General features: G+C 39.4%; 1 protein-coding gene across 1 annotated transcript in view; it reads right to left on the reverse strand.

Annotated features, from left to right (window-relative positions):
* OTOA (otoancorin) overlaps positions 1-16,816 on the reverse strand; it is a 48,757-nt gene that overhangs the window by 2,485 nt on the left and 29,456 nt on the right. The window contains exons 24-31 of the mRNA XM_084536583.1: positions 14,860-15,047; positions 11,457-11,612; positions 9,994-10,136; positions 9,460-9,596; positions 8,789-8,886; positions 6,714-6,906; positions 5,455-5,544; positions 2,355-4,871 (exon numbers count right to left, since the gene is read on the reverse strand). Coding sequence (XP_084392709.1) covers positions 5,477-5,544; positions 6,714-6,906; positions 8,789-8,886; positions 9,460-9,596; positions 9,994-10,136; positions 11,457-11,612; positions 14,860-15,047 — 983 coding nt within the window. The 3' untranslated portion in view covers positions 2,355-4,871; positions 5,455-5,476. The remainder of the gene's footprint in view (positions 1-2,354; positions 4,872-5,454; positions 5,545-6,713; positions 6,907-8,788; positions 8,887-9,459; positions 9,597-9,993; positions 10,137-11,456; positions 11,613-14,859; positions 15,048-16,816) is intronic.

Below are 16,816 nucleotides of genomic sequence, written 5' to 3' on the forward strand. Positions count from 1 at the left end.
CAACTCTTATCTCAGTTTATGCAGGATATATTCAGAGCTTATTTGTCATCTAAGTTGTTTTCTGACATCTGATTAAATATTGAAACATATCAGGTCTCACTTGAAGATGACCTAGGGCATCAAACCAGCATGTGATTTTAACTAGAGCAAAGACTATTATTTGGTAAATTAAAACAATTCTTTTCTATACAACTGTTAAAAGTTCTTGGGGGAAAGTATACCAGAAAAAATACCCTGCTAAATTTGAGATGAATTAGTATTTTCAACAATATTCTTTTCTCTTCTAGGAATTTACTCCTGTACTCTCTTCCTTTTTTTTTTTTTTTTTTTCAGTAAAGATTTCAGATACTATGAGAGACACTGTTAAGTGTTTCCAAGGGTAATTAATATCAGCTAAAATATTAGGAGATAAATGTTATGCTGTTGCCTGCAAAGCAAGAAATTCAGCAATCACAATTCCTCCATTTAATACTGCAATGTATAGTCACCCAGATTGTAAGCTCTGAACACACCTTCTGTTCCTATATCATGAGGGCACGAAAATCCTTATTAATCCAGATCAGAAAAGCAGAATGATGCTGAACAGGAAGGGGCAGGGAAAGACAGATGGACATTGGCTGATTTGTACTCTTAGCAGAAAAACATGTAATGCTTTCCCAGACTGTGTACTTCCAGGTACAATTAATAAGATGCTAATTCAAACAAAAATGTTTTATGGTACAAAACTACTACAGTCCTGATACTAGACGAGGACAGGTGGAGTGTATGAGCTAGTCTTATAATTTCTCTGTTTAGAAACTGAGTAGATAGGATGGAAATATACTAAACATTTTACCAAAATCTATGAAAATATATACCTGGATGATACATTGATTTGTTTGACAGGTTTGTCTTTTATCTGCACATTTTAAAGCACGCTGTAAAACTAAGTACAAAATACTATTTCTGAGGAATACTTTTAGATGTTCTAGTGTATTGATAAGAGAAATTTAACTTACATTAGGAATTTGCATTTATGCTTTGCAGACTTGTCTTTTCTATCCAGTTTCCTTCCTGCCTTATTGGGTAGGGAAGCCAGAGCCTGTCCGCAACAGCAGTGGAGTAAGCAGTCCACAGCGTTGTGCCACATCGTATGATACAGGAGAGAATATTTTACTAATCAAGACAATAAGGATCTTAGTCCTTCTGAGACGGTAGGCTCATGTATCGAAAGCTCATTTAAAAAAAAATAAACATTATCAAAATGTTATCAAAAACATTATCAAAATGTTATCAAAAACATTATCATTGAGATAAAGATATCACATTGCTTCCAGCTGCATATTAGCCTAAAATATCAAGTTTGTGTAGTTTTCTGTTTGTTTTGTTTTTGTTTTTTGAAGGGGAAAAAAGGGGAAGACATTATTTGATTTCTACTTTTCTCTAAGGATGGCAGCCTATCATAAGGGAACACAGTACTGCAATTTAACAAGTTACTGTTCCTCAATTGATCTTCCATAACTGGCATACTCTGAAGCAGAACGAGGCATCTACGACCACCACAACGCAGTAAGAGCCAGAACACCAGCATGTGAGCTACGGTCAGTGGGGATTATCTACTCACATGACTCATTCCAGGCAACTGTTTGATTCCTTGCCTATTTGTCAGTAGCAAAATAAGTGAGTTAGGAGGATCTCCCTGCTAGCCCTAGATACATTTGGCTGGTACACCTGGAAGGAGTGGCTCACAACTGCTGCAGCATGGGTGAACAGAATGGGACTTCTAACAAAGCCCCAGTTGAACAGGATGGGACTTGCAATCTGTGGTGATGATCCTAAAACACGCACAGCAGTCAAGTGGTAAATTAAATCTGCCATAATGCAGTGTGTAATTGCCCCTGGAGTATTTGAGCATTATACAGAAGCATAAATGGCGTTTTAATTTTAAAATTAAAGAAGGATGACTTTTTTTTTTTTTTTTCTTTAAAGTGGTCTCTTTAGAGCCTCACACTGATAGGTGTTGGTTAGTCCTGATGTGACAGATTGAGATCACTGGGAGTCAAGCATTCCATGTACTGCACAAAAACGACAGCCATAATGTCTGCTTTAGAGGGACATCTTTCAGACACTGTGGATATGTAGTTGTTTCCTTATCTTCAGGGATTTAAAGATACCAGAAATGTGGGATTTCCCCAATGCCAGGTGTTAGGGATAATTTTTCCACTAGGGACCCCAAACAAGTAGCCCTTTTTTCATTTCTAAACATGATTCTGGACACAAAGGTGGCAGGCACCGAAATAACAAGCCAACAGAGTATTTCTTTCTGTCTGACCCTTAACAATCCTACTTCCCATCAAATGAATTACATGAAATACCTCCTCTGACATCCTGCTGGACACAGCCACTTGTCACGTGGTTCATAACACTCGGAGGAGCTTGGCCTACACCAGAGTCATGTCAGACTGGCAACAGTCAGACGTATATCCTGCAGGATGTACAGCAATGCCTAGCAACCATCAGAGTAGGCACACGTGGAGAGGAGAGCTGCAATATTCAGAGTATGCAGAAAATTAGTGTCGTGACATATTCAACAGCAGATTTCTGCATTAGTCTGATTTTGATTTGAGAAAAGCATAAAAAGAGTGTTAAAACTAAAAGGGGATGGGGAAAATTAAGCTTGGTGTAAACAAATGTTACCCACATCTAAAACAAACAGCAACATTTCTTTAAGGATCAAAGAAAACTTTATACAGCATTTCTCTGGCAAAAGCCTTGGCAGTATGAAAAAAGGGGGAGTGTGAGACATCTTTCCCACGAACACATGCCAGAGAATGGGTATTTTGTATATAATACACAGCAGCACTGGTGACAGGCGCTTGTGGCTAGCAGTATCATATGGCACGGATGCCTGCAGTAAGCGATTCTGTGGTTTATAGGAGTAAAAAGGAAAGTGTATGTGTTTCAGTTTCTTCTTAGCAATGGAATCATGACAGATTTTGAATGGACAGCTGATTACTTACATGGACAGCAGACTAGATGCTGTGCACACTACTGCTCTCTAACTCTCTCCTCCCCACCCATTCTCTTCACAGATGATCATTTTCAAGAGTTTTGAGGAAGGCATCTCACGAACCACAGTTTTTGCAGAATGAACCGTTATATCAGTTATCTTTGTAAGAGGTGCACTAGAAAAAGTAAAATAGCATTTCTCCAATACTCACCATCCAAGATGCTCACACCATCGCACAAACCAAAAAGGGCTTGTCCTCTCACCATGAACCAAGTATGACATTAAGTAGGTGCTCTGCATTTACTTTTCTACGCTACTCTTGTAAGAAATAGATGTCTTTGACTAAGTGTAAATGCAATGCCAGATATTAACATAATTATTAATTTAATAAAACAAATAAATAATCAAGGAGTTCAGCTATTTAAGAGCACTTGTGCTTGAAAAAAATCACAGCACAGATGGCACAAAACAAAGAGCTCACTCCTGCTCCAATTAAAAGCTGAACTCTGACTCACATAATTGCAGACAGAATCACTACCAGGTACATTGACAGAAGATCATTTTCAGCTCATATGGATTTTTGAAGTGCTTGATATAGCTAAGTCACGTATCTGACTTACGCAGCTGAACTGGAAACGCTGACTCTCGTCTTGACTATGAAAATATTCTCCTGCATCTTCACTGAAATACACACAGAATTCAGGTCAAGTAATTTCTAGAAATTAAACAACCTTTTAGTACTTTCACATCTAAATGAGGCATGACTTTTTAAGATGAGAAAACAGATAAATCTTCATAATGTATTTGATCGATTAAAGCATTTTTGGTTTTTGGTGGGTGTTTGCATGTACTTGCTGGGATCGTACAAATTTCTTTCTATTTAAGTAAATGCTGCAATCTACTGTTCACACGCAGAAAAGAAAATGCACTGGGAACAAGCTAGAATTTTATCACTGGCACTAGAGAAGAGGGTGCAAGGCAATTTGCAACAATAATAGTTCTTTGCTTATAAAATACAGCGTAGTAGTACTTGTAACATCACGTCATATTTGCTAGGGTTAAAGATAGGCAAATGCAGTTCAGAGAGAAACAGATTGCTACAGGGCAAGAGGGAACAGGAGGGGGTGAAAAACGGCCATGCTCTTACTGCTTCCTTTGCCAATAACAAAGCCCTGAAAATCAGGCTGGCTTCTGCTGCTGCAGGAATTACAGACTATCTGGGGATGGAGTGGAAGCTGTTATTCCCAGCAGCAACAGCAAACACTTGCTCTTCCCTAGCAGAAGCTGGGAGCCTCTTCCTTCCAGCCCTGATCCTATCCCTTCCCCACCCACAGGAAAATTAAATCTGCTTTCAGTACTAAGAAGCTAGGTCTGATGTTTGCCACAAAGAAATACAAATAAAAGTTTGAAAGGTATTTCACACAGGACCACTTCTTAGCTGAGCAGGATTTAAACCAGCATCCCAGAGATGAAATTATTTTATTGCAACAGCAGTAACTTTCAGCATGGTTTCTACTATGTCACACAGAAAGACAGCCTCTGTCCTGAGGAATGATTCAAAGTATAAAAAGAAAACCGAACAGATGGATAAAATAGTGTAATCAAATTAATCAACATAAAAAGGACTGCATAAGTTTTTTTCTCATGACACACATAAGGCATTTCCAGTTTTTAAATGTGTTCTGAAGCACTTGGAGGGAACTCCTGTGTTACTCATTAATGGTAAAGCAAGAAAAAGGGGATACTTCACATCACAATGATGGATGAAGGTGTTGCTTTTAAGAAATTAATCAGGTTGTACTCAGGCATTTGAAAACCTCTTCATTCTACTATTTGTGCTGAGCTGCATCTCTTTAGTATCTGCTTTGTAAGCTCCAGGACACTGAAAATCAAAAAGCAAAGAAAAAAAAATGAAATCTCTTGACATACCTTGGTTTGCAGTCTTTAAATGCTCTGGTGTTACACTCAGGGTTTCTTTGCTTAACTAGCATTTATAACATAAGCCCACCAGTGCTCTTGTTAAATTTTGTTCTGTCAAAATTGTAATATCCCCTCAACAGTTAATGGCAACATTCATTTAGCTGGAGGTTATCACAGCAGTTGTGGAATAAAATCTTATCAATGGACTGGAACAAGCGAAATACAGCTTAATACTGACAACATGCTCCAAATAAAATGCACTAATGGATTGGTGTTGCATGGAATTTTAAATATACTTTTTTTTTTTTTAAGGCTGGCCTTACAGTAAACACGAGATAAAATGTTTTCCCCTTGATTAGGGTCAAAGATAGTCTAAGAGAGGTACATAAAATACAAAAAAGTTATTCAGAAATTGTTATCTCTGTATTCAAAGCAGGAAGGGGATCTCTCAGTCCTTCACACTGTTGTGTAAGTGTTAAGCCATCACTATTGCAGATGAACTGTGTCTCTATTATAAAGATACTTCCAACTGAAATAAAACTTACCACGAGCTTAGCAATGATAGATTCAGGAAAGCATGCACAGCATGAACATGGCACACAACCACATGCTGAAGCCACTCAAACAGGGAGCACCTAAAAAACAGAAAGCTTTATGCCTTAGTGTTGTGACACAGTTCAGAATAGTGCAGTTTTACCTAAGCCAGCATAGAGAGGAGCAGCAAAATCCAAAATTTCAATCCTCCCAATGAGATTCAGCAGCTCTAAAAATGATACAATTCAGAATGGTCAACTTCAGTTTAACACACACAGTTCTGAAAAGAAGCATTCCATAGGGGTAGTACAGAATGAGAAGTATACTCGGAATAACGAATGAGGAGCTTAAGAACCCAGGTGATCTTTACCCAGGAAACTCCTCCTTTTGGCATATCTACAGGGGAAACGTGTCATGTGCATGAGAGATCTGGGCTGAGAGCACAGTTCATCTGCTTCCAGGAAGACCTGCTCTAATTCCTGCAAGGGCATCAGAGTAATTTAGCCACCTTTACTGCTATTTTAGCACCTCGGCATCCCTGTCTTTTCTTCACAGCTTCTCTCTCACTGGCGGCAGTGGAAAGAACAATATTTGCTGTCTGACAGCAATAACTTCTCAAAACTGGCTTGACTGTGTAAAATACCACTAAATGTAAAATGTCCATTAATACACTTGCCAACATAACTTGCCCAGTATAAACTGCAATATGGAGAAGTAGTAAGTTAAACTGAGAAGCCTAGGTACTAATAGGCTTTCATTCCAAATGGGATGGGAACAGAAGAAAAAAATACTCCAGGGGCCCAAGGTCAAGTCTGGGTAAAGGTGCTAATCCACCCCAGTGCTACCTCCTTTCCCACTTGCAGCTCTGCAAACCAGGTTCTGCTGCAGATAAAGGTTGTGATCTGAAGGTCCAGAGGTGGAGGAACCTGCTCTAAATTATTTAGGCAAAGAATATGGGAACAAAGAAGAGGGGAAAGATCACTGCTTTGGACTACATTCTACATAAGCTGGTGCTTAGCACAATGTGATGTGCTAGACAGCTGATTTATCTTCCTCCATTATCTCTTGCTGTGGATAAATCCAATACCATCCTTGCTGCTCCTCTTGGCCAGGTGCATGATTGGAAGCCTGAGTTAAAAAGTTGATTAGAAAATTCACTCTAGTCTACCCTCAGAAGATGTGAATGATCCTGGTGGGTGCTGAGATACCTGTCCCACTTGTGCACCAGTGGCCTCCCTTCTAAGCAGGAGAGGGGAGTGGCTGCACTCACCGCCTGGAGCTGGGGTCTGCCCCACTGGGGGTGCACAAGCTGTGCTGGGTGCCTCTGGGGTGCTTGTCCTGGCTCCATCCAGCGCCAGCTGAAGGCTCTGAAGCTGTGATACAGTCAGATGCTTACGCTGAGGTCCTGTAACCATGGCAGCATTTTCAGGGCCCAGGTTTGCTATTTGTTCTGGGGACAATGCCTGGGAGGAAAAAGTCAGAAAGTCATTTAAGCTGCTGATAGACTAGTGGCTCCAACACTGGTAAGGAATCACTATTTTGCCTTTGGAATGAGGGGAAACAGCCTTCAACATTGTATTTCTATAGAAATACAGAGCTTAGAAATACCTTTTTGTTCATTTACTTCACTGGCTACTCGCCTATCTTACGCCCTTGTCTTGGCTGCTTGGGTCTGAAAGCTTGAGAGGCTTTCTGTGCCAACACTATATTGGACACTGCTTCAACACATAACTGGAGTTTTTTTGATATGTTATTTTCTGATATGTCCAAAGACTGATGATGCTGTGCATCCTCTTGTGTTTTCATTTGTTTCCTCTTATATCTGTTCCCAAGCGAACTCTCTTAAACCTATGTTTGACCTTTGATTTGAGTTATCAGTAGAGCAGTGAGATAAAAAAGTAATATGTTTCAATCTCATTATTCATTTTCCTCTTTTAGACTGTAAATCTTCCAGCTTTGGTCATATTAAAACTTGTGTTTAAAAAGGAACACGAAAATCATAATTTTACAGTATTTGTATCACACAGAAATTAATCAGTCGTTAAAGCCTGCATGTATTGGCCATGCTGGATGGCTTGTATTCCAGCTAACGATCTGCAGTCAGCAGAATTGCAGCCTTCCTGTACAACATGCTGTCTGTGCTGCAACAGTTCTGCATCCAGGTTCTACTTCATCTTTGTAAGGGACTATATTCCCCTTCCAAGTAGGTCAGACAATGGAGTAAACCCTTCCCAGATTTTCATTATCTAGCAAATGGTGTACTATTTTAAAACTAGTAAGCTCAAATAAATGCCTGTCAGTCCAGAAATGTTGAGATAAGCCACTTTTAAACTAAATTAAGGTCCATAATACCATGTAATTTTTCATAAATCAAAAGCTGAATAATGTATGCAGCCCTATACAAGACCTGTGTAAACACAAATTCTGCTTTGAATCTTTCAAAGGCAGAAAACTGTTCTGGGAAGCTTGCTTGTTATTTGTTAAGCACCTTTTGTAGTATCATTACTATTCTTACTAACAAAAATGTATGTTATTTGAAAGAAATTTTACATGATGTAGACCCTCAGCTTTGCCCGTTTTCCAGAGAGATAGTTTGACTAAGGACATCTCAAGCTTATCTAAACTGTTGGTGGTACTGTGCAGAACAGTGTTCAAGGAGTTTTTCTCATTTATGGAACCTGACACAGTTAACTATCTGTTTAGCTCATCTGTCCAGAAGTATATTGCCTGCCCAGGCATCTGACAGAGACCAGCCTAGGCAGAATATTAATCTTGTCACTAAGTCAAATAATGTCTGGGGCAATGATCTCAAGATCCATGTTCTAATTTCTGGTCCACATTCAGAACAGGTTTAATTAGATGTAATTCCTTTCTGATCTGTATCTGCTTGTACAATCTGTTTCTCAGAGCCAACTCCGGAGAATGGTGCCAGATTTTAAGATAATAAAAAGGCTCTTAGGTAGTCAAGCAGAGAAATGTGTAGCTGTGATAGCATCTCTGCAAATGTTAATAAACAGAAGAAAGCTCAGATCTGAATACAGTGTCAGAAGAAAGAGTCCTTTCTGTGCTTTCTGACCCTAGATCTTTTATTTTCCCTTGGGATGCATTTGAAGGAGAAAAAAAAAAAAAAAAAAAAGCTTGTTTAACATATTTTATGTTCATCACAAATACAGATGATATAGTTGAAAGTTAATGTTTCAGATCTTTGACTGTCTCTCACTTAACAGACCGCAGAAAAATTTTTGCTGAAACCCCAAGCCAAACCATAAATCAGTGCTGCAGTTCATTCATAAGAGAGTAGAAATTACATACGTTTGGTTTCTTCTTCACTAATAAAGCTCTTACTTGGAAAATTTCACCAGGTATGTGGCTTATTGCTATTGGCTGGAAATATGGCATCAGGTTTTTATCAAAAGCTTTTAATTCATCCTCATTCAAACCACCTGCAAAGGTAATATGTTTTTTATTAGACTGACTTTTAAGCTAACACAAATTTTAAGCTCTTGCACAAAATATCTAATAAATGTATTTCTTCAGTGTTTCATAAAAAAATACCAGTTCTTTTTTTTTGTCGCCTCTTTCATTATATTCAAATATTAGAAATAATCCGACCTTAGCTATCGGTACGGAACCTGTACTACCCAAGGGACCATTAAATAACTCTTTTGCTTCTAAAAGAGACAGTTGAGGGGAGATGTGTTTAAATCTACAAAAATACAAGCAGTGTTATTCAGGAATGCTGCTTCACAGCTTCTTCTGATACAAGAAGTCTTAGGAAGCATTAAGTGAAATTAATGGAAAGTTTAAAAAAAGCACAATGGGAGGCACCTTATGGAGGCTACCACGACTTTTCCTTAGCACTACAGAAATTGCTGAACATCCATCCCTGCAGATGACTCCTCCCTGGAAGATATATTTTGCCAGTCTAGAAAAATGCATTACTACATGAACCTGTCTCCTAATGCTCAATAATACTTCTTCACAACTATTACCATCTCTAGTCTGAAGTTTGTTACCTGCTATAGTGCCAATCTCCTGTAATACAGAGCCATTCCAGCTGGTTGCAGTTCCAAACACAGACTCTGCCATCTTCTTAAACTGCCTCAGAACAGGAGTGCTACACAGCAACAGGCCAATTCTTGCAACAGCAGCACTGCAAAAGGCAACAAGGTTAATATGACATGCTGCAATCACATGCAATATTAAAAGTGCTTGGAACATACTTAGTCTGCAGTAGCAAGACTGTAAACCTCTTTTCAAGTTAAAAATATATGTACAAATGCTGCACAGAAATGTTTAATGCTTTGAGCAAAAGCCCAAGTTTCTCAGTGCAATATTTGACTGGTGAGATATAAATGGTAGAGAAAATCTAAAATGGATTATATTTTAAACAGCTACTGTATGCTTTCCATCACATCTATTGCCTTTCTTAAAACATATAAAGTGCAAACTAAAAGAGGCCTTTAGGCTCTGGAAATCTCAAAGGAAAACAAACTGCATTTTGTCAATAGAGATACTAGTACATATTTCATAAGTATCAAATGCAGTACCTGAATTCAACGCTCCTTATGGACATGGTTTCTGTGGAGTTCAGAACACAGAGAATAGCTCCTAATCCAACTAAATCAAAGCTTTTTAAAGTACTCATTGTCTGGCCAGAGTCTTCTAGAAAACTGTGCAAAATAGATCTTGCCTGCAAAAATAGTAAGATACTAGGCATGAACAGAGTGAACATAATTGAAGGTTTTGGTATTAGAAGCTCAAAGTCTTACTGGAAACTATGGAGTGTTACAATGGAGCCACCCCAACATAATTAAATGGAGTTTTGTATGGCCTTTAGAACAGGCACCACCTCTGTGAGGCATCTAAGCAGAGCATGGTTACAACATGGCCACTTCTGAAATGAAAACAAGTTAAAAGAATTCAGTGTGTCTTGTGCTGGGTCACAATGGACCACTTCCCCAGAAGAAATGTGCATTGAAATGCCTAACAGAACTGCCCAATTCAATTAAATTGTTCGAAAGAAATGCCAATTACTCAAAGGGATCAACATGAAATTTTTAGGTTTTCTAAAATAAGGCAGGACAACCTGATATAAGTGTCACATATAGATGGTGACCTGTGTTTAGGACTAAGATTCAGATGTGAATGGGATGTAGGTGCCAAAATGTCTTTGCAAACCTAAATCACTTAGGATGGTGCTCATCCTAAACTGACCATTTACAAACTGCATGTCTAGCTTAAATAGGCCACCAAAGTCAGTGGAAGAAACTAGTCTTCCAAGGGATCCTAATGTATCTGAGATGGTGAGCTGCAATGACTAGCTTAAACTAGCTGCCTGTCTTTTAGACAGTTGAAGTTGGGTGAGATTAATCTCTTTTAAGTTGCTACTCTTACTGACAGCAAGAAATCTCAAAAGCCAACTATTATTGTATAAAATCCTCCCAAGTGCTTCCTTCTGATAATGCTCCTCAGAAATTGAATCTATTAAGCAGACTTGTGATACCCTGCCAAAGCTGGATGCCACCATGCCAGCATCTGTGCAACTGAGTGGTAAATCAGAAATATGCCACCAATTACATAGACAAATAAAAACCTATAACTTTCTCTCATTTTAATATCAAAGCCCATTGACATAACTAGAAGTTATTCAAGGAGAGGGATATGAGAAGAGCATAGTATCCAAATGGCATATTTGCTAATAACTGCTGACCCTCTTCTATTACTTGGTGGGCAAGTGTTAAAGAACAGGTTGGTCATCACTACAATTAATACTTATTGATGTCCTCTTGGCCATCTCACCAGAGAAGCCAACAGCCAGGCAGACATCAGTGCTGACCTACCAGCCCTTGTTTGCAGGGGCCAAGGCTGAAGACAACCAGCAGGGAGTGGTGGGGGTGGCTGTATCAGTTTCCTGGGTGATTCTAGGACTTGAGTCCCAAAAAGGGGTCCTCTAGGACTCAAGTCCTAGAATTTACTACGAATCCAGTAGTAAATTCAATAATGTACTTACTTGGGTAGGAGTCCATTCTGTTTGCTGACTCAGTACAGAAATGGTGTCGATCAGATGTAAATCCAGCTCTTCAATTTCATCTTCAGTGAGTGCTAGAGCAATGCGCCCCAGAGAAACAATATGGTAACTCTTCCAGCCTGACAGTGATCCCCAAACCTTTAGAACAGATTCATTAATGTACAGCATCTGTTAGATCATTGTGAATCTTACTGTAGGTAAACCATTCCCAAAACTTTGGTTTTAAAAGTCCCAGTACCTGATGTAGGCTTCTTTGCACACAGAATGCGGAGACCGGATATTGTGAAGGTTTTGAAGGTTCTGCATTAACAATAGTTAGCTTATCTAAAATATCGATACCAATGTATTTAAATTGAGTTCTGCTTCTAGTTTTATCTGTGATATAGTTACAGTCACTAAGAAGCTATTACAGACCAGCCCCAAGGAAATTTTGATTACAGGAAAAGATCTGTCTGGATAAGGAATAACAAAAGGGCATCAAGAGCTGGATTTGCAGAACCTGGAGCTGTCAATAATATTTGGCTGATAGTTGGTGGGCAGTATCTCTCAGGACGTGCAGGATGTGGCCAACTGCCTTTGTAAAAAAAAAAAAACAACAAAAAAAACAAAGTATGCTAGGTTCTGGCTAAAGGGAGTAACTTGAACAAGACAGGTATAAGAAAAAAAGTTCCCTTTAAAGGTCTCAGATACTTCAGCAACGTTGCAATATGTTAGTTGGTACAGGGAAATTTTCGAGTACATGATTGTGCTGCTAACTTCATCTAGAGAAATAAATGTAAAAAGCCAGACCTGGGCTAAGCTGACCATTCCATGGAAAAACTTCTTCTATTTTCAGGATTGCCACGATCTAACTTTTGTTCAAAAAGCTGGAAGGGTGAATGCTAGTGAGGACTCACTGAAGGAATCTCTCTGTACTTGCCTACTAAATAGTGTTTGCACCGTAAGATACATGTGGTGCTGTACAACCCACAAAGGGCCAGACCTCTGGAATAAAATAATCCTCACCCAGAGTTGCTGACTATGTGCTGTTCATACCAATGTGCACATCTGAGACAGAGCAGCCGCAAGGCTGCTGAGGTGTTTCTTCTCAACTATGACCCTTGGGTTAAAGATTTGCTTAAGAGAGGCTTTTGCTGGACCTGCATCTCCTGACTGAGTTTCCACTGGATCTTTTATGCTGGTTTTACGATATCATAAAGAAACAGAACAGGGGCTTAAGCCTGGGAAATTTCAGTCTTTTCCAAGGAAAAGAGACAGTAAAAAACATTATCCTGATTTTAAAGCTCCTAATTCTCTAGTTTAAGAGGTACACAAAACACATACAGTTAAAAATGTTGTGTGTCTGTTTCCTGATCTAGGTCATAAAATACGGGGTTTGAGCTGTTTCATAAATAGCATCATCTGACAGCGCTGGATGAAATCTCAGACATAATGGTATAAATAACACAACACATGAAAACTGAACCACTCCTTTGTCCTCATTCACCTAGAGAATGCAAATCCATACATCTGTTACTATCACAGAGCCTGGAGACCTTCCACTTCCAAGTGAGCTAAGCTGCTTACTTTCATTAAGACCCAATCTGATAACTAGGTTTTTGAATTAGTTTGGGACCATGGGTAGTATGTAGTTTATTTTGGAGTAAATAAATCAATTTAGGAGAAATTAAAGCTGGTTTAATCAAACATTTAATCAAAGATGCCCTTTAGTTAATAATATAACAGCATCTTATAATGTCAGAGAGCTGTAGTCTTTGCCTGTACTATTTGATTTCTCATGCTTGGTGTTCAGTGTAACACTAAAGTCTGTTCCACAAATTAATATATAGGAAGTCTGTCCTTATCCAGCAGCAGTCTGTCTTACCACAAAGACCCAATATACAAAATTCAGTGCACTACAGATCTGTGTATCTTTCAGTGTCATTGCATTGAATACAGCTAGGCTAGGAGCATATTAACCTTGTAGACAATTTCTCTAGAGAAGCTATCACTCTGTAAGCACGCTGTTACATTGCACTGCTGTAAAACACTTTAGTTTCCACCATCTCAGATAATAAAAGTAGCATTCACCTTCTAGGATTTTTTTTCCCTTTTCCTACCCACACATCTCCATGTTGACAGAGGAAGGCTGTCTTGGGATGAAAGAATTTGACACGGGGGGCTGTTGTCCTACCCCAGCACGGCAGCAGAAACAGAACTGCAGTCACTGTCAGCTTTCAGAAATCTGACCAGTGCTCTCTCCCTTCGAGCACCTGTAGTTTAAGAGTTTTAAAAGCTGAGCTGCACTTCTAAAAATTGCACTTTCAGCCTTATTTACCCAAAGGTCATGGTCAGAGCCACTGCTCTGACTGCAACTCGTGATTACAAAGATACTGCCCAGGCCCACCTTGACCCTTGTCCCAGCCCTTAGATCTCCAAGCATCTGCACTGATCCTAGTGGCAGCCAACTGGACTTGTAGATGCTTCCTACCCTTGTTCTGTCAGAGCGAACCATAAAAACAACTTGTTAAGGGTTGGATCATTTTGGTAGAATGGGATTCAGAAGTAGCTAGCCATGAAGAGATGGAGACAGAGAGCAGACAGCCTCCATCAGATGCTGGTGACATACAGCTGAAGACAGCCTGGGCTCGGTAACCTCTTCACCTCTGGGTCTTCTGCAGCCAAAACAAATGGTTTCACTACACCCAAAGGCTTTTTTTGGCTGAATCAAAAGTCTGTTTGTGACAATACCAGGAAGCAGTACAAGGAGATCACCTCCAGGAGCTCACCAGTGCCAGGGATGGGGTGAGGTGTGGCTTCCAGGAGTCCACAGCTGGCCAAGGCAGCAGTGATCAGCACCCAGGCAGCCTGCTGATGGTGGCCCCGGACACAGGGCACAGAGCTGGCATCACACAACCATGGCCTGTGCTCTGGCAAACATCATGGGCATCGGGTATAGCCTGTGCCCAGGGCAGAGACCTGTTACTTACCCAGCTAAATACCCTCTTGGTCCACTTGGTTTTATGCCACCATAAACTGTATTTAACGTAGATGTAGACACTTGAACACTCTAAGCTGAATTCTCAGCAGGCCAACCAAAATCCCATAGGACAGCTTGCTGGTTTTTCATTTATAAAAGAAAAGCAAGGAGCAAGCAACCAAAAAGCCATTGGAAAGCAAAAGCACTCAAGTTTTTCAGCAGCCAATAGCTCAGAACAACTTGCCTGTTGACTCTAAAGCAAGACAATAGCCTTCTATCACAATCTCACATTATTTTTCCAATAAGCAATAGATATTCCTGCAGTAATAGTGACATTGCTATAACACAGTTATTTTAGAACTGCATAGTTCAATAACAGCAAGTCAAATTATGGATTTAATTTTCTTTCACAGACAGTACAGTTACCTGCTTGGCTTTTTCCTTCAACACCATAAGCTGTGAGCTGTTAAAACCAGAGACAGTCCCAAGACGTTCCACATTTTTGTCAAAAGTCCTTGCATCCATGCATTTCAGTTCCTGAACTGACCAATAGACATTTGCTTCTCCTAATTTAATAATTTCATCTGAAGAAGGGGCTCTGGTTCCCAGGCAATCTGGAAAAAAAAAGTGAAATACTAAGAATTTTCCTCAAGGAGACTGCAAAAAAGAAATTCACCAATAGGAAAATTTAAGAGGCTGACAGACTGAATTAACTGCAGCCAATGTGATATTGATTAACTAATTATCTTACAATGAAATTATTTCTTTAAATATTTACATCATTGATGTAGTGGATACAAAAGCAGAATTTGCCTAATTTGCAAAAAATCAGGTACATTCTTTGTCCTCCAAAGGCAGTGCATGCTGGAAAAGAGGAGTAGCTGTGTTTCAGAACAGTTACAATATACAATGCCAGGGGAAAAAAAACAAACACTAAAAACACTAAAAACTGAATGCGTACAGTGCTAAGAGCAACCAAGATGTTCCAAGTTTCTTTCAAGTCCAGTTCTGTAAAGGAAGCAAAACCCAGACAAGGGCTTAGTCTGCGGTAAAAGCACTGCTCACTGGGGGCCATGCTGCAGTAGGACCGAAACACAGACTTCTGCAACAGCCTCAGTGGAAGCCTCCTTCCAGTGGAAACCCCTGATCTCCCAGAAAAGCTGCAGTTGAATGAACTTCACATTCAACCAGCACATATATGAACCCAGCTCCATAAGAAAGTAACAACCACAAGGGGCCCCTTCATGCTAAAGTACTGTGACAGAGATGTATGGCTTGTAAGACTTGCCTGACATTTAAACAAGGTGAAGACAGAAACTGGATGTGTCAGAGGAGCACGGTGCTTGTTCTCTGTATCAAGCAGGTTGTTAAAATGTCAAGAATGAGAAAGAGTGGCTCACTTAGAGCACAACTGTTTGGACAGACAACCTGCATTTAAAAATCTGATTTATGGGCAGGTTCTGGACCCATGCATGATCAAATGAAACATTTTCCAGTGTGACTTTTAACAAAACCTGGTCTTTGTAATCTACATCTAATATTGATGGAAAGAAGAAACTGGAATCCTAATGTTCTCACTTACTTCTCTTTCTCCTGTCACTAATTTAGGAAAACCTTATTAAATAATGACCTAAACCAAATAATCTTTACATGTCTTCAGATATGGTCATTACCAGTAAAAATCAAGAGTTTCACAGATGCTATGTCTGAGCTAAGCTCCCACAGATAAATAAAGCGAGGATGTACAAAGTAGATTTGTACTTTGAAAGGAGGCAGAGGAGGGATTTATTTGCATCAAAGGAAGCTGCAATAGTGGGTAGAACACTGAAAAGATTGAATCTGTTGAGCAAACGAAAATGTTGTTCAGCTTGCAGTGTACCAGCTGATGTTCTGCTCTCTCTGTATGTGCTCTCCTGTGAAGCTGCATTGTTTCACTTTCCCATGCTGCAAAAAGGTCAGCTTTTCTCATGTAAATACTGGCATCCAGACACAATGCAGTTCCCTTCCCCAAGTCGTGAAAACCTATTATTTTTTGTTCATGGAAAAAAATATTGATTTTATTATTTGCAACATACCAGATACTTTGGCACTATTACAGAGGGAAATACTAATTAGTCTCCTGGCTTTACTTCCTGTATCTGATGCTATTTCATTCTTCCTTCTACTATATAATCATATTTAGTTTGATGAACATATTATAATATGGTAAAAGGTAATATATTATAACATCTCAGTGCTGTGAAGTAAGCAACTTGAATTCTTTTTCCACCACTGCTGCTCCATTCTGGTAGCATTTTGGACAGATGATTCCTTGTATGCTCCAACTTGCCTTAAACAAATGAGTTTTGCCCTCATATGCTCCAATCTGCTTTAAGCATCACCT

Source organism: Aythya ferina (assembly GCF_964211825.1).
Source record: "Aythya ferina genome assembly, chromosome: 15".
NCBI lineage: Eukaryota > Metazoa > Chordata > Aves > Anseriformes > Anatidae > Aythya > Aythya ferina.